Below are 23,687 nucleotides of genomic sequence, written 5' to 3' on the forward strand. Positions count from 1 at the left end.
AAAACAAAACAAAAACAAAAACAAAAAAAAAAACTTGTTGGTTGAATAAAATTGACTTTAAGTAAAAATTTACCAGGGGTATGAATAATTTTGTGCTTGACAGTAAATGTTTATTATTAAGTCTGATCACAGCAGGAAGAAAAGGCTTATGATATCTCTCAATGAGACATGGCAGAACATTTTTGGGTCATCACTGACAGATTTTGTGAATTTTGAACCTAAGCACACCAACTATTTTGCCTACAGTTACTACATGAGACAGGGATAACTTCATCCCAGGCACCTACAGGAAGCTTTCCTGGGTTTGCCTGGGTTGTCAGTCCTACCTTTCCATCTGTTTTCACATTGACACCCATGTTTAGAGTTAAGTGTTCTATTATCACTCTAGTGGACTAGTTTCCAGGTTTGAACAAGCCTTTAAAGCCTGGCCCACTCCACAGGATTCTTGGCCAGACTAACCCCGATTTAGCCCTTATTCATGTGATACAACCCATTTTCAGAATCTTTAAAGATTTTTAAAATCCTGTATTGTGAGCCAGGCTGTTCAAGTACAGACTCCATCTTTGTCCAAAATTCTGCTCTTAGACCTGAAAAACATAAAAAGATAAGTTCATATTTCTCAAATACAAACTTATCTCCATGGATAAGCTTTATTCCCTGTAACAATAGCGATACTGTATTAAAGTGCAGTCATGCTCAAGGCCTTTTACTGTATTATAATTCTCAGCAGTTGAGGCCAAAGTGTCCATTGAATGAACTAAACAGTTCTTTTTCAAATTAAGGGTTGCCATGACTATTTAAAAATTTATGCTGCAGAATAAAATGAGCTGGCAAGAGACACTTAAAACCCTGTGGATAACAAAAACGGAAGGTTTTGTCATTAATGGCAATAAAACATCAATTTATTTGCTTATAGATTATGATGGTCACATGCTCTCAATGGAGCTTATTGCACATTTATTGTGTTTCTTCTTAAGGATGAAACCCTACTTGACCCACTGGCTCTTATTTCTGTAATTCTAAAACTTCTGCAACATCAACACTCCACTGCTTGTTACTTTATCTTGAAGTACAGGTCTGAGGGTTGAGACACAGTATAAATAAAATATGAATCCACATGAAGCCAGAACATGCCTCACTCATTACCTTCTCTCAAGTTTTCTTCCTGGGATTTGCAGCTCGCTGTAAGCTCCAGAGGGTGTCACTTTCCTTATTCGCACTCAACTTACTTTGTCCTCTCATATGAAACAGGTATTTAAGTTATATACTGGAATCTTAATGACCAACAATTTGGAGTTACTTTTCTCACTTCAGGGACATATGGCCCACCCTGCAATCATCTTTCCGTACAAGACAGCTGCTGCTGCCAAATTCATCTTCCCAAAGTGAGATACAAGTGTGAATTTTGCCTCTATCGGCAGCTCTCTGCTATTGATCCCATTTAATCGGCCGCCTCTTTAGATTGCTACTTTTTATATATTTATCTCAAGATCATGAGGACATCATTACAATGTCTTGAGACAGAAGGATTGTTTTTGAAAATTATGCCTGTGATTCTTGCAGAGATAAGAAAATGTGCAGCCATGGCGGAGATAATTGCTTAAGCTATGAGAAATCTGATGTGTTTTAAGAAAATAAGACTTAAAAACCTACTCAGCTGGAAACCATTCTTTCACCTGTACTGGTATATGGTAAATGGACCAGTACTTTTCTAGTCTCTGTTCACTCACAGCGCTTTAGTCTCATTCACCTATTCAGACAACATTCACACACTGATGGCGGAGGGTTTTATTATAGGAACCATCAGTTTATCCAACCCAGTCACACCAATGTATACACCACTGACCAACAGTGGGAGCGGAAGGTCCCATATTATGCTTATTTCTGCAGTTTAATATGGATCATTGATGTCTTCATAAAATGGTAGAAACATGTTTTGGTCCAAAAAGACAATAAATCAAGCACAGCAGTATTGTTCCCAGGCTCTCATAGACCCTCTGTTCAGAACGCTCTGATTTAGAGGGCATGACCTTCATATGTAAATGAGCCACAGCTGATACCACCCCGCTCTTCCGCGTCACTGAGAGCTGCACCACGAGCTCCGAGTGCACAATGTTTAGGAATCAGCGAAGCTCGTTTACCGTATCATTACAGGCTAAAACAACAGGCTAACGGCAGCTAAAGTTAGCATCCTGAAGCTAACACAGAGACAGGGGGCACACTGAGGAAAAGCTCTTACATCTGCTCCACAGCACACAGCATTTAAAATACTCACATTTCCAGGGTCCGAGGTTTGTTGGAGGATGGTTGGTAATACGCCTGGATTCAGGACCAGTCTATTCGCTAGCCCTCTGTTGTACTGTCCAAAGTTGGAAAAGCAGTTGGCCGTGAAGTGGCTAGCACACACATGCACAGTTTTACTGAGTGTAGCTGACACATTTCCTTGATAAATGAACATTATGCACCTGGTCTTATCTTCTTCTGAGATGGGAAGCTTGTGCATGGAACCGTGTGTCTGTTTACAGCCAAAAACAGCCACACCCCTCTCTCCAGCAGCGGGGAGGGGGTTTGGGGGTATCTGCTCCGGTGGACCAATGAGGTCAGACTTACTCCTGATTGGTAAGAAAAGAAACTTGCTGACGTCGGAAAATCTCCAAAATCCAAACAGCTTGTTTTAGGTCAGGATTTTACATTCACAAGCACTACTAAGTACAGAATTTGTCATTAAATATCACATTTTGTGGGCTGGGAGGAAAGCTAGAGACCCACAAATTTCACTAAAAGACCTAATAAAGTGATTTTTGCACAATATGGGACCTTAAAAAGTCATTGCAAACTTATTTTTTTAAAAAGGTGCTTTTCAAATTCAAAAGTATATTTTAAATTTAGATTGTAGTGGCGAAAATCTCAGCCTGTGTGATGGTTAAATTTTTTGATTTGTGTTCATTCAGACAGTGCACATCTGGGTAGACTTGTGACATGCAGGCGAAGTGAGGGAATCTATAAACAAGATGTTTAAAAAGGATCATCTTTGTCAGATGGGAACTTCTACCAGACCAGCTGAATGCAAGAAAGCAATGTGCCTCATCTGTCTTAGGGCAGGACTTTAGACACTAAAACAGCCTTTTGCTGGTTTGACTTACAGGAAAAAGCAAACTGGAAATGAAAACTAACAGCACCTTTGGGGGGCTACAGTTGGAGTACTTGTGAAAAGGAAATTGCCAGACCTTTTACCGAGCCAAGTTTGTAGAAGTCAGATGAGGACCTTATTTACTGCTACCAGTTTTATGTATCAAGAGAGTCAGAGACCTCATACACCTTCACCTCCTCTCTTCACCTTACAAGAACAAAATGTGATCCTCGAGCCATAGGCTGCACAGGCATATTCTATAAGGCTTTTATGCATGTGTCATTAAACCAGTTTTAACCAACGAATTGCCTCCAAATAGATTTTAAGATCCATTTTTCGCAGGCTACCATTCCTTCCCCCAAGGCCATTTCTTCTTTTTCTCTCTAAGTAAAGTGCAGTGGACACTCAGTCTGAAATCCTTACACAGAGATCTTTAATGGGTTCTCCTGGCACAGCTGAGCAGAAAAAGAAGTGATAACAGAAAAATTTAACTTAAAGCCGTGACGCAGTAAAGGCAGTGAAAAACAGCCAGAGAAGCTTGTCAGGTCAGAAAATGTATTCAAAAAATGTCCTTCTGTTATCCTCCCAAGATTTAACTTTATTGATGAGCCAAAAAAGATTGAAACAATAATAATAATAATAATAATAATAATAATAATAATAATAATAATAATAATAATAATAATAATAATAATATGTTACACAGATGTAAAAGGACATCTGTACAGGCTGCTCTTGTGTATCCTCTCCCATCACCCTTCAGATTTATCACATTGTTTCAAACAGCTGTTGGTTTGTATCCACTCTGTAACATTATCCTTGGTTTTGTAGTATGAGGAAACACATAATTAACATCCCCTGAATTAGGAGTTTGATTAAGGTACAACCTCTTAAAGACACTTTGTGTCTCAGTTTTTTTTTTCTGCTTGAACAGATTAATATAGATATTTATAATATCAATTTACGCAACGATTTCATTCCTATGATACCACACAATGACTCATTAGTCTGGTGTTTGCAGCAATGGAAATCCACAGTAGTTGAGTGGGATGTCATTGTTTGACTTGCTGTCTCTCTGATACTTAAGTGTTGTGCGTTTGTTTAGTCTATCTGTCTATCTATCTGTCAGCTGTTATATGACAGTAAAGATGTTTTTTGGCTTTTAGGTTGTCCTGGTTACTGAGGTAACCAAAGTAACACACGGTAAACTGAGAGATCATACTTCCCTTTTTTTCTGAAGGTTCGTTGGCAAATGGAGATGCTGCAATTCATCTTAATTGCTTGAGTGTGATGTATAAGCTTCAGGTTTTTAATGAGAATGTATTGAATGATGTTTAGAAATAAAAACAAGAACAAAACAAAATCTGTCTCAGGTACTGTATACTGGACACTGAACAAAGGCTGATGAAGAGAATGGTAAATGAATCAAACGACACAAAAGGCATTCAGTCATCCTGATCTGCAGCAGGTACATGCTCCTGCTTACATTCTTCGTGTGCAGCTCACTGCACTGCTCTGCTCTAAAATTACTGTACATTGCTGATTATCAAGATAGTTTTATGATCCTAGAATGGCTTATCCACCAGTATGTTCAAGCTGTCTGGTCAAAGTTATATTTACTGCTAAAATATAATTGTTTTTTTTTTGTTATCCATGAATTCTCATACAGACTGGTTAACAACAATCTAGAAAGAAATAGTAAAACATTATTACTTTTTGATTTGCCAAAACAAGGTTGTTTCTTTTCTTTCTTCTTTTTTTTTTTTTAAATCAATTTCTAACTTTCAGACAAATTTGATGTTCTTGCTCAAATTTGGATAAAAATGTTCCAACAACACAATTTCATTAAGTAAAATAAATATTTTATTTCTTAGAGTGTATCTACCTTATACTTAAATGGTTTGTGTTGGCAGAGACAGGAACCGAGGTGTTACTGCATGCATTATGTCTGATAAATGTCTGACTCAGGGTATGTGGTAACGCTTTATTTTAAGGGATATGCATAAAACCCCCTCCCCGCCCACTCCCCTCAAGTAGCGAGGACTGGGAGGAGAATGCCAAAGTTGAAGAGCCATCACTGCTCTGTTTTTGGCTGTAAACAGACACACATTCCATGCACAAGCTTCCCATCTTGGAAGAAGACAAGACTAAGTGGCTAGAGTTAATTTATCAAGGAAATGTACCAGCTACACTCGGTAAAACTGTGCATGTGTGTGCTAGACACTTCACGGCCGACTGCTTTTCCAACTTTGGACAGTACAACAGAGGGCTAGCGAATAGACTGGTCCTGAATCCAGGCGCATTACCAACCAACCATCCGCCAATAAACCTCAGACCCTGGAAATGTGAGTATTTTAAATGCTGTGTGCTGTGGAGCAGATGTAAGAGCTTTTCCTCAGTTTCTCCTCTCTGAGTTAGCTTCAGGATGCTAACTTTATCTGCCTGTTGTTTTAGCCTGTAATGTTATGGTAAACGAGCTTCGCTGTTTTCTACACATTGTGCACTCAGAACTCGTGGCACCGCTCTCAGTGACGCGAAAGAGCGGGGCGGTATCAGCGGTGGCTCATTTACATATGAAGGTCACACCCACTAAATCAGACTATTCTGAATAGAGGGGCTATGAGAGCCTGGAAACAATGCTGCTGTGCTTGATTTATTGTCTGTTTGGACCAAAACATGTTACTACCATTTCATGAAGACATCAATGATCCATATTAAACTGCAGAAAAGGAGCATAATATGGGACCTTTAAGGAAAGTTGACATTGTTTGGCGAAGTCTTTGTTATGACAACTTCACATTTACAGAGAGAACCCCAACCTGCCACTGTTTTGGTAGATGTGGAGTTGTCATAACAAAGACATCACCAAACAATGACAATTTTCCTTAAAAGTTAACATACTCCTTCAAATAAACTGTTAAAAGTAGGTCAACACAGCATCATATCAATACTGTGGATGGCAGGTCCAGTTATCTATCTATATTAAGAACCATTGACACACAAAGGCAACTTTAAGTACTTTTCAAAAGACAAAAACACAAGTTTCATTTAAAGAAATGAAAATCGTGAAACCATGTAGGAAACAAGCATTTGCACATGAAATATAAAAAGATGCTTCATGGAGGAGAAGCATCTAGCTTGATTGTAAATACCAAGCCTCTCTGGCCTCAGGCACAGCGAGAATGACTAATGAACCTGCTCCATCAGAAGCTGCTTTTACAGATGTAAGTGAAAATAAAACAGATACCCAGAAAAAATATCTTATTACACTGTGTCGCAGTAATTAGTATCTGTGTACAGGATTCATCATGTCCAAACCACAGGTGACCACAAAAGTGAAGCACAATACATCCTCAAAGTTAGGTTGGCTAGATGTTGCATTGAACCAGCTGACATTGTTCAAAATGAGTGAAAGACTGTGTCCTTGTTACTGCATCAGTTAAGTGCTTCTCTGTAGGAATGGTAATCAAAGGGAGTGAAGTAAACACTCTGCAGAGATTATAAAGACAATTTGTCGAGTAACTGGAATGCCACTGCAAGGGTGGTTATTTTATTAGACTCTTTCAACCATGAAAACTTTCAAAAGCTCCATTGTGACATTTTCATAAAGGCCAGATGTGGTATAGGACTCTTCTTGAACAATCCACTAAAGGCTGACTCATGCTGAGAGTGCAGCACGTCCAAGTCCTGACATTTTATCCTCCATTCCTGCATAACACCTGAAACAGGGGTGTTTTTTTTTAAATTTATCCAACTGTGTTGACATCCTTGGACATCATGACCTGTTGTTAACTGTATAGCTGTTAAATAACACATTTGGCATTGCCCTCATTTTCACTTATGTATAAGGTTTTTCATAAGAGACAGAAGGTTTTAAATATTAGAATCAAAGTGCCAGATGCTTACAGAAATTTCCTGGAAGAGCAGTTCATTGAATTCCCTGGTAACTTACATCACAAAGAAAAGATTAAAGTTCTTTAAATGTCAAGAACAGCATAAATGCATTAACCGTGACATGATGAAGGTCAAGATTAAAATGAATTTTATTTAATCACGAACCACATAAGCAGCAAAAACATCCTCCTACCATCAAGATGAACAAATATGGATATCACTGTGCTTTAAGATGGTTTGATGCACTTCCAAATGGCTCAGTTGACAAGTCAAAAGTAGTTTCATTATGTGTTAATGATTCTTAAGTGCTTCAAAGTTTAGCTAGATAAGCTAAGCATAGTAGTTGCTAGTCAGTTACTTTTTCTCCACCAAAAGATAAACCAAGATCTCAAAAACACAAATTATACTTACTCATCTCAGAAAAACAGTTCTATCATGTCCTTTCCTTGCATAACCTTTTTCTATTTATTCATTTAGAGATGGATAAAACTCACACCCCTTCTTTCATTTTTTGCAGAATCCACAGGTCCTCTGCTCAATATCCTACTCTTCATTATCTGGCTTCATTCAAGTTCATCAGATGAAAGTGCTCCCTCGTACCAGGAGAAGGCTGAACCCTGCCTGCAACCTAATGGGGTTCCTTATGTAACAGGTAATTTTCCTCTCAGAGCTGTCAGTATGGCCTGGAAATAAATAAACTGCACATCAATTTTAATATACTGCAGCACTTAATAGGTAGATGGCGACATCCGTTGTTTTCAAAAACATGCACGCAACAGTGACTGACAGGTGAACTTCCTTCTTTTAAACGGGATTGAATTTTCAAAAGAAAGATTTTTATTGGTCCTAGCAAGTTTTCAAATTTTTTTTTTTTTTTTTTTTAAATATACTTTTAAGCACGTAAGTCTTTTAAAACCTTTGATGTTATGGATGTTCACAAGCTCTGAAATTGCTGAGGACCTGCATGATTCAAAAGGATGACTAGCCTCCTATCAGCTCAGACCCACAAGTTAAGGTACACCAAAGCTAATTTTTAACAATGCCTTTGAATGTTGTCAGCAAAAAATGACAAAATTGAATATTCAAAACCACATTCCAAACTTTTTGGTGAATTTTTTTTAAATGAAAAGTTAACATTTAACAGCCACAAATGACATCAAAATATTACGTTTCACAGAAATTTTAACACAGGTACAGGGAAAAAAACACTTACAATGTAGGAAAACCTGCACAGGTTCAAAGTACACAAAAAAGAGAGGTACAGTAAAGGCTGTGTTCTGGCAGAATGATTAAAACCTCTCAAACACTTGTGTGACGAGTAACTGACACAATGATGACAGCACTTTTCATCATAAAAGCCCATATGTACACCTACATGCAAGGTTCACTTCTTTCTTTGTCTAAAACACGATGAAAACCACAAAGAGTTTCTGTTCTGCCTTATTCAAGCCCAAATGAAGGTCTTTTAAAGCTAAGAACAAACTGAAAGTATTTAATTATAATTGTTTTTCTTTCAGCAATGATTGCCATGAAGACAAAGCACAAAATGTTTTTGAACATTTAAGAAACACTTTTTCTTTCTTTAACACTGAAGCAATCTGTACACAGCCAAACACATGACAACAAGTATCATACTCATTTGATGTTGTTTTTCCTTCTCTCTCGGGGAACAGAGTCTTCACCGAGACTGATTCTTCTCGGCTCAATGCTTCAGTTTTCTTTTAGTCCAGACGCCATGAAAAGCATCTGCCCTAGACTTACGTCCATCCTTTCAGCAATGCAGCTGAACACCATTAGAAAGTCTTACACTGTGTATTTCTTTATCTATTTACACTCCTCCAAAAAGGAGATGTGTTGTTTTTCTCCCATTTCATTTGTCGGTACATTCCCCAGAAGCTGGTGTTAGAGTATAGAGCAGGAGATGAAAAATCCCTGCTATAACGATGTAAAAGATAAAACCATCTTCAGAGTGCAGTGACCACACAGACAGGCTTTACTTCTCTTCCCTGGCTGTGTGAGCTCAGTTGTATTGTAGAAAAGGTGCTGACTTGAATCAGGCCTGCAGAGATCTAAAAGTGTATGAATGTAACAGAAGGAGTCAGTAATAGCTTCAGGTTATTGCATTTGTTAAAGCATAATGTATGAAATTTACTCCCCAGAGTGTAGAATTTAAGTCATTTCAGTGCATGTATGTAAAGGATGTGGTAGGAAAGACTGAGAAAAGAATAATTCCTTTCGATAAATTGATAATGAAGTTTGCTTCTCAGAGCGATGATCCATCTACAGTGTTTTCACTTGTGAAAGCCTAAACCAGTGAGTCAATGTAAAAGTGCTCTTGTTTTGACAAATTCGTACAAACTTAATTTTGTCCCATTGATCAAACACGAGAAGATGAAAGGAGATGGAACTTCATTCCAATATTAAGCTTTGAATCACATATTGAGTCTGTTAGAATGAACATCTTGTCTAGAACATTATACCTGTGCCAGACTCTTCCAATTAACTGAACTGGTAAACAATGCAATGAGTGGGAAAGACTCTTAACACGGTCTCAATGGCAAGGGAAAATACCAAGGATAAGATTTTAAACTCTTCAATTGAAAAAGAATAGGATAGACTTCCCCTTCTGATTATTGTATATCTGCCCAATTGAGAACACTGGCTTGCTGATGTAACTGATTACCAAGCAAGATGGAAAATTAAAGAGACCTTGTCAGAGCCAGTCCCAATCCAGGCATGCCAAGGTGATAAAAGATTGGCAAAAATCCTAATGGATAAAGGTATTATCTGTATCAATTTATCCATGAAAACATGGTTTAATGTTATATCTAGGACTGGTATGTCTGATGAGATAAAGATTTTGAGGTGGTGCTCACACGACATTGACTTTGGCTCTAATGAACTGGATTTCACCTGCAAGAGATGGGCAAAACAAGGCCTCTCTTCTGAAGAGGAAGAGAGTTCTGTTTTGTACCTTCTTCAACCAGCAAAAATTAAGAAATTTTCAAACACTGTAAAGAGTCTTTGGTTTAAATGATTGCCATTTCTTCAGATTTCTTCAAATACAGCACAATTTAAACATTCTAATCATAAAAAGTGTTTCAGAATAATCTACTTAATGTTTTAATAAGAGCTCATACAGGGGACTCCAAGCTAAAAATCATCTCAAGGTTGTACAACGGGCTAAAAGGGGAAACAGAAACTACTACCTTTATTATACAAAAATGTGAAAAGCAAGAAAATTGAAAAATTTCTGATAAAGCTAGGGTCAAATACTGCAAGTTTCACAAGTTTGATTTCATGGAGAACATTCAGCCCGTAGAGTCTGATTCGATATTTTATTACATCCGTACAGACATCCCTGTATTTAGGTTTTTCTAGCTGTTGGATAAATTGTGGTTCACAGGAAGCAAATCATTACCACCTGTTCTGGGCTTGTAAGTAAGTGGGAGGATCAAATGTTATCTTTGAATGGGACCAACTCTATACTGGTAACCTGCATCTATCTACAAGCCAGAAAATATATTCAGTTGAAATCTAAAGCATTGCCGCCAGAAATGCGATAACAAAAAAAAAAGGGCTCCAGCCAGTTAATCCATCAGCAAAAGACTGGTATGATTTAGTTTATGGAATATATACAATGGAACAGATCACCTTTTCTCTGAAACTTCAGGAAAATAAATTTGTTGTGGAGAATAACCCCATGTGTCACGCTTTTTTCTTACAATGTCATTTCTTTTGTGTGTATATATATATATGTATGTATATATTCTTTTTCTTTTCCTCTTATTTATCTTTCTTTTGGATTTTTCTTCTAAGAGGATTCCATCTGTCTAATTATAGTTGGACAATATGTACAAATGTTTGATTTTTTCTTTTTAAAGAGTGCACATGTTGTTTGCTTGAAAACTCACTAACCTCCACTCTGGAGTTGTTTACTTACACCCACTAGATATAGATGTTATTTTTAACACACATTAATATATTGACAGGTCTGAAATGATCTTGTGGTGGATGTATTCATGATTTAATTCTCAACATGACTCACGCTTGCTTACTGAGACTCAGCCTGGGTAGTCTTAATGGCCAACAGTTTCTGTCAAACACATAGGATGGATTTTTTTTTCACAGTATCTTGAAGATTAGGGGGTTAGGGAAACGTGTTGCTCAGCCAGTCGTACAGAGCTGACATAAACATCACAGCACCGATACCAACGCCTGGTGTTTCACAATATCAGGCAGACAAAGAGGTCATTCCCAAGAAGATCACAGGCATTCAGTCATGGTGCTGTAGCATAATTATCGAGGACCTGCATCCTGAGCACAACAATAAGCCAACTGTCATGTCTATCCATCCATATCATAATATAGACAGTCTGAAAGACAGAAAAGTTATATCGTTAAGATGAAATCTGCAACTGAAGCTGAAGAAGACACTGAGACGACTTCGCAACAGATGCTCTATTAAGCTTGAAAATAGATTTTTTAAATATTTTTTTAGAGGTCAGGTCTTCACTTTTGAAAACCTCTGCTGCAGATAGAGAATAAAATTCTATACAACCCTGTAGAAATCGAAGTGGATAAAACAACAAGGAAATCTTTTACAAATGCAGAACCATCACAAGATCCTTTTGTGTGAGCTGAGTCAGACTGATGAAATTTCTGTCCTCTTTAGCTTGCAATAAAATGCCCTGCTGGTTGTGTTTCACTGGGAATAACATCTCATCATGTAGTGCTCATTCAGCTCACAGCTACGATTGGCTCCACAGAGAGGACATCAGTTCTTCCAGTCAGAGCCTGTCTGGCAGTGAACAGCACATGTGTGTGTTTTAGGTTGTGGGACTGACTGGAGGAGGCGTGACTCTGGTTTGAGGAGCCGTGGCCTGGGTGGGACAGAGCACTTCTCTGGCTGGGGGACTGGTTGTTGTCAGGCCAGGCTTCCCTGTGTTGAGGAGCCGGGGCAGCTGCCGGGCCAAGATCTGGCTCCATCCTGACAGCCACCCTGCGTTTCCCTTTGCACATATCCACCAGCTGCCTCAGCTCCTGCCTGAAGGTGGGGTTCAGGCAGCAGTAGATGAAAGGGTTGTAGCAGGTGGAGCTCATGGCCAGCCAGTGAAAGCAGAAGTAGATGGCGTTAGAGGAGTGAATGGCCTGGCTGGACAGCAGCACAACGTAACAGTTGAGCGGGAACCAGCAGACGGCGAAAACTCCGACCACCAGGAGCAGCATGGCCAGCGTCCGCCGCCGCTTTCTTTTCTGAGCAGCGTGCTGAGCTGTGGTGGTGTCACCGATGGCATTGTGGCGCCACAGCCGGCAGGCCACTGTGGTGTAAGACGCAGTGATGATGAGAAGGGGCAGCATGTAAAGCAATACGAAGGTCAGGAGGTCGATGTACTGCCAGTAGACATCTGAAGGCTCGGGGAAGTCTGGGACACACAGGCTGCGCTCTTTTTCTTTACTGGTTAGGAGACATACAGGTTGATGACACATTTAGTCAGGGATCAAGGCTTCCACATTCAATATATCTTTATTTTGAATTATCTAAAGAACTTTCTTGGAGCCTTTTATCTGGAAGGTGACAGAAAACAGTAAAATTACCCTTTAACCTCTAGCAGTGGTGTTTCTATTGCTCATGCTGTCATGAAAGTGAGACAGTAAATGCACTGGTTTTGGCTCCAATCATGAAGAAACAGCAGAGAGAAGGCTGATAAAGATGCTGGGTGATTAAGGTGTAAGCTGCCTGAAAAAAAAAAGGTGTCATAGCATTTGTTAATCTGTGATCCGATTCTATACGACACCGCTTGAATTCAGCTAAGCACATACAGAAGTATCCTTGACACTTCTATTTATATTTCCCATGAGTTCCTCCTTTCCCCTCCCACTCCGTTTTTCTCCTACACCTCTCTGCCACCTGAAACGGTCAAATGACTTTTAAGGCTGTAATTATGTTAATAACGAGGTCCTATAGCAGGTGGTGAAACGGGAAGGTTGGTTCGTACAGACTCTGCATAAAGAAGAGATCACTGATGTAAACTAAAATAAACTAAAGACAGAAACCTTTTTTTTTTTTAAAAGCTTTGACTCTGTTTATTATGGGAACTGGAAAGTGAGTTAGAAAGACAAAGAAATGCCAAAATATAAAACTCAAACTTCATCTTAGCTATCACAAACTTTGCATCACTGTTTTGGAGCACAAGAGAAAAAGAGACAATGTGTTTTGTTACACCGGATGCCAAAATGTCTCAGAGTGACATTCTGAAATGCAGTCATTCTGAGGCATCCCTGCTGAATCTGACAGTTAGTTTTTTTACCTCTTGTTTTTTTAGTCAAATAGTCGCATAATATTGGTTTTTGATTTCATAATGAAGATTAAGAATCCATACCACATGGTGAAATCTCTCTATTCTATCACCTACTAAAATGTATCCATCCTCTGATTGATAACGTTTGATAGAGATGTTTAAATGAATTATATTTTACCTGTATGTAAAAGTCAAGAGTTTCTGGTAGATCGCATGGGGAAGGGAGAAACAGCTGGCCATTATCCAGATTGCTGTGACCCAGGCTCCACCTTGTGCCAGAGACATGCGAGGTCTTAAAGGATGCAAGATCACCTGAGACCACACACACACACACACACACACACACACACACACACACACACACACACACACACACACACACAAACACATACAATTTGATCAATACAAGAAGAGTAAAAATAATTCACCTCTAAAGGAAAGAAATCGTGTATTGTTGGAAAGCCTGTTTATCTCTCTTTTAAATGTTGCTGCTCTTGTAAGGACCAAGCATTTCTGTGATGAGCAGCAGAACTGAGTATGAGGGTCGGGCGAATGAAAGATTTGATCAGGAGTATTATTCTCCTTTAATGATACTTCATCACAAAGGGGTAAGAGAAAAGTAATAGAAAGGGCAGAAAAAAAAATCTTCAACAAAGTAAGAACGAGGAGAAGGAAAGAAAAGCACTTAGTTGCTGACAATCTTTGAAAAGCAACCAAAACTATTGAAAAGGATCATTCAAATTTCAAGGAAACTATGACAAAGAAGACTTACTTAAACTTGAAATCTAACTATCTGGTGGTTTTTAGTCATTTGAAACTTAGAAGGGTTGTTTGTACTGAAAGATTTCAAACCCACAATGCAGCAGTTCCGGCTCATACAGAGAGGGGAGATGAGAGTACTTGAACATCTGCCCTCCTGCCCCCGACATCCAAAGTGCCTCATAGTCCAAAGTCTGAACGAGGACAGAGCGTGGGTGTCAAGTGAGTTTAACGCTCATGTTTGAAGTAAAACCACAGTCTTGGATGGCCAAAGAACTCCTGTGTAGACTGTTAAAGTGCCTCGACATATGGACCCAAACCACTGAGGACCTAGTTAGTACCACATTTCTGCTGTATGAAGACAAAAAAAGAAAGAATGGAGAGTTCAGAGAGGTCACAGCTGAGGTGGTCCACTCTGCTGTTCTCAGCACTGAAAATCTTTCAACAACAAACTCAGCCACTGGGCTGCACCTTCTTTTCTAATCAATATTTTACACTTTTGTTTTATTGTATCAGAAATTATTTTTAACAACATGGAAAAAGAGCAGTCCTTTAATATTATCTGAAGGGGCAAAGCTGGAAGTACATCTGCCACTTGAAAGAATGTATTTTTATTTACTGGAACACTGTGGACCAAAAGCCAAAACCTATGAATAAAAATCCTGAAGATTGAAAATATTCAGCCAGATATCCAGTTGAGACATTTTGTGCCCATTTGTCACATAATCTGTTCACATCTCAGAGACACATCAGAGAGCATCTGTGGTCTGAGCTTCCAGCCAAACCAGCCTAATGTCTCCATTAGAGGTGATTTTTAAAAACCCATTAATAAAAGCTTTTAATCACAGGTACTTCAGCAGCATGACTAAAAACCTCCATTAAAAGCTATAATTAGAATCTCTTTGGCAGAACTGCATTTCTTTAAACACATTTGTGTCCTTTTTATTTAATTTTTGTCTGTTTTTATTGTTATATACTCTTTTTTTATTATTATTATTATTATTAAGGCACCTGCCATTCCAGAGTCTCAATTTTAAATTTCTTTCCTTGCCCTGTTTTCCACTTTCTCTGTGTGATGACTGTAAACCTTAAAGCCTACGTTTTTTCAGCAAGTTACAGAGTTCTAGTTTTCACTGCACCCAGCTCAAAGAGAGAAGTTACAAAGGTGAAGTGCCAGTGTGCAGGTGATACAGAATTATAACAGAATTTTTTCTTGGATTACATCTCACATTTCTATACTTAAAAATAGACATGGCACCAGGGACAAATCCCTCTGTAACTGGCTGTGCTCACACGTGAAAGTTGAAACTCAGGAGAAGTTATCCAAGTGTTCAACATGATTTTTTTGTAGATATATTAAAGCAGAAAAATGAACTTACATTAAATTCCCTCCAGGCAACGCTGAGATGCTTCAATTTACTCAGGAGACAATGCCAATTTGACTTTGACAACAATACCTTTAAACAATACCTTCTGACATAGCTGACTTTTAAATTTAGTGAAAAAAATATTATAAGACCAACAAATTTGCTTTTTATTCACATTCATTTAAAAAGAAAAATAATAGCTCATTTGGGGCTCTTCTCCTTGTGTGTTTTTAAGAGTTGTTTTTGTCAGTAAATTGTGGTTGTTTTCACCATTAACTATGAAACTAAAATATTATTAAAGAAAAATAGAGATCAAGAGAGGGCTTCTGTTAGGGCAAATCATTTTTGAAGAAGGACTCTAAGGAAAGCAGGTTGTTTTTTGACCCAGCATAATGTTACCTGGATGTCTCAAGAGTTGGAGTGGGAGACGTTGGAGCAGCACACATCGTGTCTCATCTTGTTTGTTTGGTTATTCATGTCTTTCGTTTCTGGTTCGAGTGCACTTTTAAAGTTAAACTACTTCTTCTAACTGCTCTTAACTCTGACTCTGCAGTAGCCACGTATACATGGAACCAAATATTCAGCTTGCATTCGGTTTATTTGCTCAAACGGAAAGAATTTAACCTTTGTATACACCTCATTCCGAAAGAAAAGTGCCAATCCGAATGGACATTTAATCGGTCACAGGCGTGAAACAATCCTTTCCCCATACCGATTGAGGTATCATGTCTCCACTCGACTCGATCCACTCGAATGGAAAGTTGTTCGGGTGCGTTCTTTCAGCGCATGCTCAGATATGACGTACGACGCAACTAGCGACGTTCCTCAACTTGTTTACGTTGGTTTACGTTTGTTTGCGCATGCCCCATTGACTATTCTGTTTGATTATAGCGGCGCACGTAAAATAGAGATTAGGATATTCCTTTCCATGTCTACTATTGTTTTCGGGAAAGTCACTCAGAAAGATTCCACTCGGAAAAACGAAAAACTCCTCGTGCAACCGTAGCTACTGACTCTACCTGTGTGTGGCCTGCCTTTTTGAGTTCATATCTTGCTCCAATTAGTAACACCTGAGTTTAATTAGATGCAGCTTTTGTAAGGTGTGAAAAATAAGATATGTTCATTATGTCCACTTCATATTTGTCCTTGGAGAAACACAACACCTTCTTTCTTAGTCTTGCTCTCCTCTACACCTTACTTCCCCCGTTTGTCATGACATGTCTGTGATAACAACTTGACCTATAGAGAAAAACAGATAAAGTGACAGTTATATAACTTTTACTCCAGAAGTTCTTGTTTGAGTGAGATATTGTCAGGTTTTTTTCTTTATGAACCAGAACCATTGACTTGCCATCATTATAACCCCTTGTTGAAAAATTAGGTAATGTGCACAGATTCTCTGCATGTTAAACCTTTTATGAGTCATTCTACAGTGACTCATACACAAAGACTTCAAACTGTTCAAGTGTATGTGTGTATGAGTGTGCCAAATAGCTTCTATTTCCTTTTTTGTTAATGGGCCGTGTGGCACATTAATCCTGTTCAGTGTCCAGTTTGTAGGCGTTTTGTATACAACTCAGTCTTTTCTGCTCAGTTTCCATGGAGCTGCACTTAAAGGATGTTTTTTTTCTTTACATTCTGCACTTTGGTAATTTATTTGTGAAGCATTGTAACGTCAGAAGTAAAACTGGGCAGACCCTGGTTCAGTGCCTTGTAAGGTACACACTTCAAGTTAGTTTGTGAGGTTTCGCTCTCCTAAGGAGTTTTGTGGACGTTAGATTATCTCAATAACTGCTTTGTGACAAAAGCAAACCAAACTATTCTGAGGCTGTCTTGAAACTTTTCATCACTATTCTTCTGTCTTCTATTTCCATGGTGAAAAATACTGAATCAGAATAAGGAGAGTGTGTCAGAGTCCTCTCAGAAGCCCACTTTTAAAGTGAAAGGTTGTTTGGTGGGTGGGCATTTTGATTGGGCTTTTTTATTGCAAAGGGTAAAGCTGGGGAGGTCCACACTTAACACCTTCTCCCTGATGAAAACTCAAGAAATGGCTCTTCCCACATGCAATTGTACGGCAGCCAGAGCTGTCCATGGTGCTGAATCACATAAGGAGCAGACACTGGTTTCTAGAGGAGTTTGAATATTCCTGTAAATCTTACAGACTCAGTTTGAAAGTTCACACCACCTTTAATTTCATTTTCAGTGTTGAAAAAAAACAGTATTTTATTGATTCAACTTTTATTTAACCAGATAAAAAACAACAACATTGAAACTCAGACTATTCAGATAGTACATAGGACTCACAACCTGAACATTTTGGAATTTCACCATTAAACAATGGACCAGAAGAAGTCTTCACTGCATGCTAAAACTTCTTTGGGTTGTCAAAATTTTGAAAATTACTGAAAGATAAAACTCAGATTTGGCTTTTTTGAATAGAGAGGTACATCGAATTTGAAGTTGGCGAAATTTAAGCCAGTCAACTTCAGCCCTGGCAGCATCTCTTTCTTTAAGAAGGTTTCCGATCTCAGCCGAAAACCAAGGATTGTTGCGCCCTTTGACTCTAAACTTGTGGAACAATGCATGTTTATTTATAAATCTTGTAAACTTTTTTTAAACAGAATGTCCAATCTAGCTCAAGATCATGAAAAAGGGAAACTCTGCACCAATTTATAATAGCCAGGTCAGTGTTTAAAGTATATAGAAAACCACAAATAGCTCTGGATGCTATACCTGTTGCAGCAAAAAAATTAGATGTAGGAGCAGGTTGGTGAGTATGTTAGTTAGCTCCTGCATGTATTTCATCAGAACTCAAATGGTCAGGTCAAGGGGAGAAACGGGGTTTGTCTGTGCTTCAAAAAGCTTTTCATCTTGTAGCCAGAGTGGTCATAAACAGAGAAAATTATACTGCTTTATAAAATCACTGGTGCAGCTTAATGGCATTTAAAACACACTGCAACACCAGCATGTACTTTCATATTTCCCTTCGATTATGATACATTAAGAATCCATCATTTGATTTATAAATACAAGTAAAAAAATATGTTGATTAAAAAGAAATGTGCCTATGCCTCAAAGACCTGCATGAGTATTGCATACATCTCAGAAATTATAATTTAACCATAAGTCTGGAAGTATCTAGCTCTCCCTTTATAATGGTTTTACAACTATTTAAGTGTTAACATTTCTTTAGGCCTCATCTGTCATTCTATCTCTTTTGTATGATTTTCACTTTCTCTTTTCCTTATTGGGTTTGATGTAAAGTTTGCTATTGATAGACTTGAGAGTCCATCAATAAAATAAGATTGAGGTTTGCTCTGCTGGGTGAGGTTAAAGGTCCCATATTATGCTCCTTTTCTGCAGTTTAATATGGATCATTGATGTCTTCATGAAATGGTAGTAACATGTTTTGGTCCAAAAAGCCAATAAATCAAGCACAGCAGCATTGTTTCCAGGCTCTCATAGCCCCTCTGTTCAGAACGCTCTGATTTAGTGGGCGTGACCTTCATATGTGAATGAGCCATCGCTGACACCGCCTTGCTCTTCCGCGTCACTGAAAGCGGCGTCACAAGCTCTGAGTGCACAAAGTTTAGAAAACAGCGAAGCTCGTTTACCATAACATTACAGGCTAAAACAACAGGCTAACCGCAGCTACAGTTAGCATCCTGAAGCTAACACAGAGACAGGGGGGACACTGAGGAAAAGCTCTTACACCTGCTCCACAGCACACAGCATTTAAAATACTCACATTTCCAGGGTCCGAGGTTTCCATTGCTAGAGAGATTTCTCTCCAGATGCAGGGAGAGGAGTGGGCGGGGAGGAGCTTAGGGGGTATTTGCTCCAGTGGACCAATCAGGTCAGACTTGCTCCTGATTATTCAAAAAAGGGACTCGCTGACGTCGGCAAACGCCGGAAATTCCAAACAGCTCGTTTTAGGTCAGGACTTTACATTCACAAGCACTACTAAGTACAGGTTTTGTCATTAAATATCACATTTTGTGGGCTGGGAGGAAAGCCAAAGGCCCAAAAATTTAACTAAAAGACTTAATAAAGTGATTTTTGCATAATATGGGACCTTTAAAGTTGTTCCCTAACATTACAAGAAAACTGAGTTCACAAAGTTTGCATGTTGTCACGTTTCAAACACTAGCACTATGTAACTACCAGTATTCTTAAATATGTAACCTTTTCGTGTTGTATCCGGTAGATGGCTGTCTCATACAACAAAAAGTAGATTTAAAAAGAACAACACTTTGGTAAGAGTCACTCTTCAAAACAGTGGTTGCAAGTTCTCGTGGGAAATAGTCTTTATCCTGGATGAACACTGGCTTTCCCAGTTAGTCCTCACAGCACCTTTGATGAGCGATGTATCTTATAGAGATTGGCAGAAGAAGAGTGAATTGTTTGATACCTTTTCAGTGTCATATCAAATATAAGAATCTCTGTTTGTCTGAAAATGCTCTGCACTCCTATGATCTGATAATTCTCACCCACAGACAGATTTTACTCTCTGCACTGTGCTCCCCTCTGATATGGAACTTGCATACACAGACTTAGACCTGGCTTGGGATTTGAGCGTACCCTCAGCCCACGTTCAGATTGGTAAATGCCGATCTGTGGTCTGTGGGCGGGTATTAGCATACAATCATTTTTTATTTGTACAGACATCTGATTAATGAGACCAATGTGTTTGCTCTTGCTCAGTGTAACCTCTAATACATTGCACATGTGCTTTCTAACACATTAAATCCCAAACTTTCTATAGGAAAAGAAAAGCAAAGTTTCTTTTTATGATCATAACAAACCTGTCGACGGTCCAGTGCGATGGCGGTGAGAGTTAGTGTGGACACGTGTAGGGAGCAGTACTGCACAAAACGGCTGATGTGACACATTGTCCTCCCAAACATCCAGGTGCTGTTCACAAAGCGGACCTGAGGACACACACACACACATAATATCAAAGAGTGCCTTCACAGAGTGGAGTCACAGGCATATCTCCTACTACAGCACACATGAATACATTAAAATAAAGCTTCATACTTTACATCTCTGACCAGAAAAGTAGCATCATACATCATCGTACATCAGTGCATGCCACCACCAACACATAGGAGCTGAGAGAAATCTCCTGTCGTTGACCACTTTACCCAAAACATCAAAAGTCACTACATCAAGCATCACTCGACACTTTGAGCAGTGCAGACCACACTGAAATACAAACATTTCTTTGGAGAACATGGTAGGAAAATGTGCAATCTGTTCTACAGGCTCCACATGGACATGCATCCATACATTTTATGTATTTTCTTCCAACTTTTGTCACCTGATAATAAGATATTTTTTGGTCATTTTCATAAAATCTGGAGTAAATCACATGATTCCTCAAGCAACTAAAGCAGAGGAACACTGGGGTGACAGCTTATATCAGTCTTTTCGGCTTCATCATGTCATGTTACAGTTTGACACATTGATAACTGTGCTTTAGACCTGGGAATGGATTGTAGACTGTTATGTTAATCTGGTTAGTTTATAATTCAGTAAACAGAGAGTGTGACGTCACTGAACAAGTAAACTTCCTTTTATCTTTCATCAGGATTAGAGTACACATGAATAATTAAACTTTACATCTCTAGAATATGAATTTTCTTACAGGTGCCAGACATGTATGGTTTAAGATTTTAAAAATCCTCTTTTAAATACAGTTTCATGACAAAAGAAGAAACCCCTAAAATAATGTTGTAAACTCAATAAATGTACAATGACTTGATTAATAAGTCTCAGATAAAATCTCCAATTGTTGTATTGTCCCTTTATTAGACTTGCATGTCACAGGCCTTGCAGCCTGCAGTACAGGCACTTCTCCGTGCTGTGTCTTATTTCCCCTGATTGAAATCACATACGCTCTGCAGAGCTGCACCTATAGTAGACCTTGCCCTCGGGGTATGAACGAGTGAAGATGATTTACAATGTGAAAGTGCTTTAAGCAGTCTCAAGACTAGAGAAGATCCTTTTCAAACATAGACCATGTACCACTTCATTCAGAGGATTACACTGTATGTAATGGTGTCAAGTGCTACCTACACGTTAATGTAAGACCATGGAGCTAACCATGTTTTTTTGTTTGTTTGTTTTGTGGGAAAAAAAAACTGTCTCAGATCTGAAGCCAGCATGAAGAAAAAATCAAAGTTGTGGATTCATACAAATATCTTGGCCCAGTGTTTAACTCTGACTTGGAATATACAGACAATACAAAGATGATCGTTGTTGTAAAAGATGGACAACAGAGGATGCACTTAATGATTTAATTAATTCTTGTTATGCCTAAGAGAAGAGTTAATAAAGCTTTCACTGAAGGTCGTCTGATGTTTTCATTTATCTGCTGGCTTTATGGTTTCTCTGTTGAAAACTAGAGGAGTCTCAGTTCTATTCTGAGATCTGCTCAAAAATGATTGGAGTGCAGTACAAAGCTGTGGGCTCCTTTTAGAATCCATCCACCATTTAGGGTTCCCTATTTATTTATTTATTTATTTATTTATTTATTTATTTATTAACCAGTAGCTTGAAAACTAAAATCGCCTTCTGGGATAAAAAAAAATGCTGAATCTTAATCTGTGATTGGAGTCTATTAGCTTGTTTGTGTAATGTGTATGTGATGTAAATGTAATGTTGCAGAAGGTGCAACTGTTCTGCACTGGACGCCATGATTTTCAGACTGTATTTTGCTTCGCCATGTGAAGGTGATAACACCAGCAGCCACTGTGATAGGGAGTGATATTAAAGTCTAAACAGGTCTCTTTCATATCTCGAACCCTGCAGCCCCTGTTTTCTCTTTTTGCACCGCAGCCCAGATAAAACATAAGGAAAAAACATCACAAGGGGAGTGTAGAGAGTGAGCTACGACCGGGCATGCAGAGAAAGCAGATTCCACTTATGCATTCTTAAATCCCTTGTATTAATTTTTGCATTCTGATGTGTATGCTGAAGACAGCAGCATTTTAAAGCCCCACAAAGCTTCCCCTCCACATCCAAAAGGTGACAGAAAGTCAAGAAAAAAACAAACAAAAATGCCTTTAGTCAAGAAAAAAAAGGTAATTGAAATTATTAAAAATCAGAATGAAAATAAACTTGAAACACTATTGCTGCTAACACCTGTTGTTATGCCACTGAATTATTTTTACACAAGTGTTCTAATGCTAATGTTTCTCTCTTATCAGTTTCAGGGTGTGTTTCCAATGCAGAATTTTATTTATAGATTTTTCTCGTTCAATCTACACTTTATTTATTTATTTATTTATTTATTTTACTTATTCAATTAAGATCACGAGGAAAAGTAACATTTTTTTTTAAATTATTTTTATCAAAGAAAATAATAGTTGGTTACATGTCTTCTTGGGGCTTCCATAAACTGCTACAGTTATCAAACATTTGAGTGTTTCACTTACATGCCCAAAACAAGAGAAACTTTTCTCAGTGTTTATTAAAGTGAGTAAACTGTCTTTTTACAGTCTGTTTCCCTCTCGGTGAGCGGACATCAGCTCAAGGTGGTGTAAAGGAGACCTTACCAGGGTGAAGGGCGTGTTGAGCACAGTGATGAAGATATCTGCCACGGCCAGGTTCATGATGAAGAGGCTGGTGGCGGACAGTGTGCGCTTGTTTTTCACCACCACATGGCACACCAGTGTATTTCCAAAGAGGGAAACAACGATGATGAGAGAGTACGCGGCCACTAGCAGCGCCTTCACACACCGGTCCTGAGACTCCCCGCCGCGCCACTTCTTACTGGCCAGAGACCTCCAGTCCTCCAGCATGCCTTCGTCAAAGTCCAGCAGGAAAAATCTTGAGGTTCGGTTACTCAGCTGACCCGAAATGTTAAATGGTTGCTCCATGAGAGCAATTAATCCTTCGAAAGATGAGTTGTTGAATCGGGGTCCCGCCACTGCTGCTCCTGGTGTCCGTTCAAGGCTTCCAGTCAACAGCACCACGGACATCAAAACACACAGAGCCTTCATTTTGCTCCCGCTGCTCTCTCCTTCTCAGTGTCACTGGAGCAAAGAGGAGACTCTGCAAGCACCAGCAACAAGTTGAAGAATGCGAGACAGCAACTCAGCTGCTGTTCAAGCTGCTGGCGTGTGGTTACATGTGTGCACCAGAGAGAGGAGGGGGCATGAACAGAGAGGAGAAAAAACAGAGGGATTTTTCTGGCGTTTGGTTAAAAAAAATCTATTGACATCAAAG

General features: G+C 38.8%; 1 protein-coding gene across 1 annotated transcript; it reads right to left on the reverse strand.

The window, feature by feature from the left end:
• Positions 1 to 10,758: 10,758 nt before the first annotated feature.
• LOC141809820 (G-protein coupled receptor 83-like) lies at positions 10,759 to 23,477 on the reverse strand. The gene is made up of 4 exons (XM_074697023.1): positions 23,015 to 23,477; positions 20,258 to 20,383; positions 13,505 to 13,638; positions 10,759 to 12,482 (listed from the first exon to the last, which is right to left on the reverse strand). The coding sequence occupies exons 1-4, from the start codon at positions 23,459 to 23,461 to the stop codon at positions 11,765 to 11,767; spliced, it is 1,425 nt and encodes a 474-aa protein (XP_074553124.1). The 5' UTR covers positions 23,462 to 23,477; the 3' UTR covers positions 10,759 to 11,764.
• Between the last annotated feature and the right edge of the window lie 210 nt (positions 23,478 to 23,687).

The sequence above is a fragment of the Halichoeres trimaculatus genome, unplaced genomic scaffold (genome assembly GCF_033239565.1).
Source record: "Halichoeres trimaculatus isolate MK-OKI-2021-1 unplaced genomic scaffold, fHalTri1.1 fHalTri1_scaffold_2, whole genome shotgun sequence".
Taxonomy (NCBI): domain Eukaryota; kingdom Metazoa; phylum Chordata; class Actinopteri; order Labriformes; family Labridae; genus Halichoeres; species Halichoeres trimaculatus.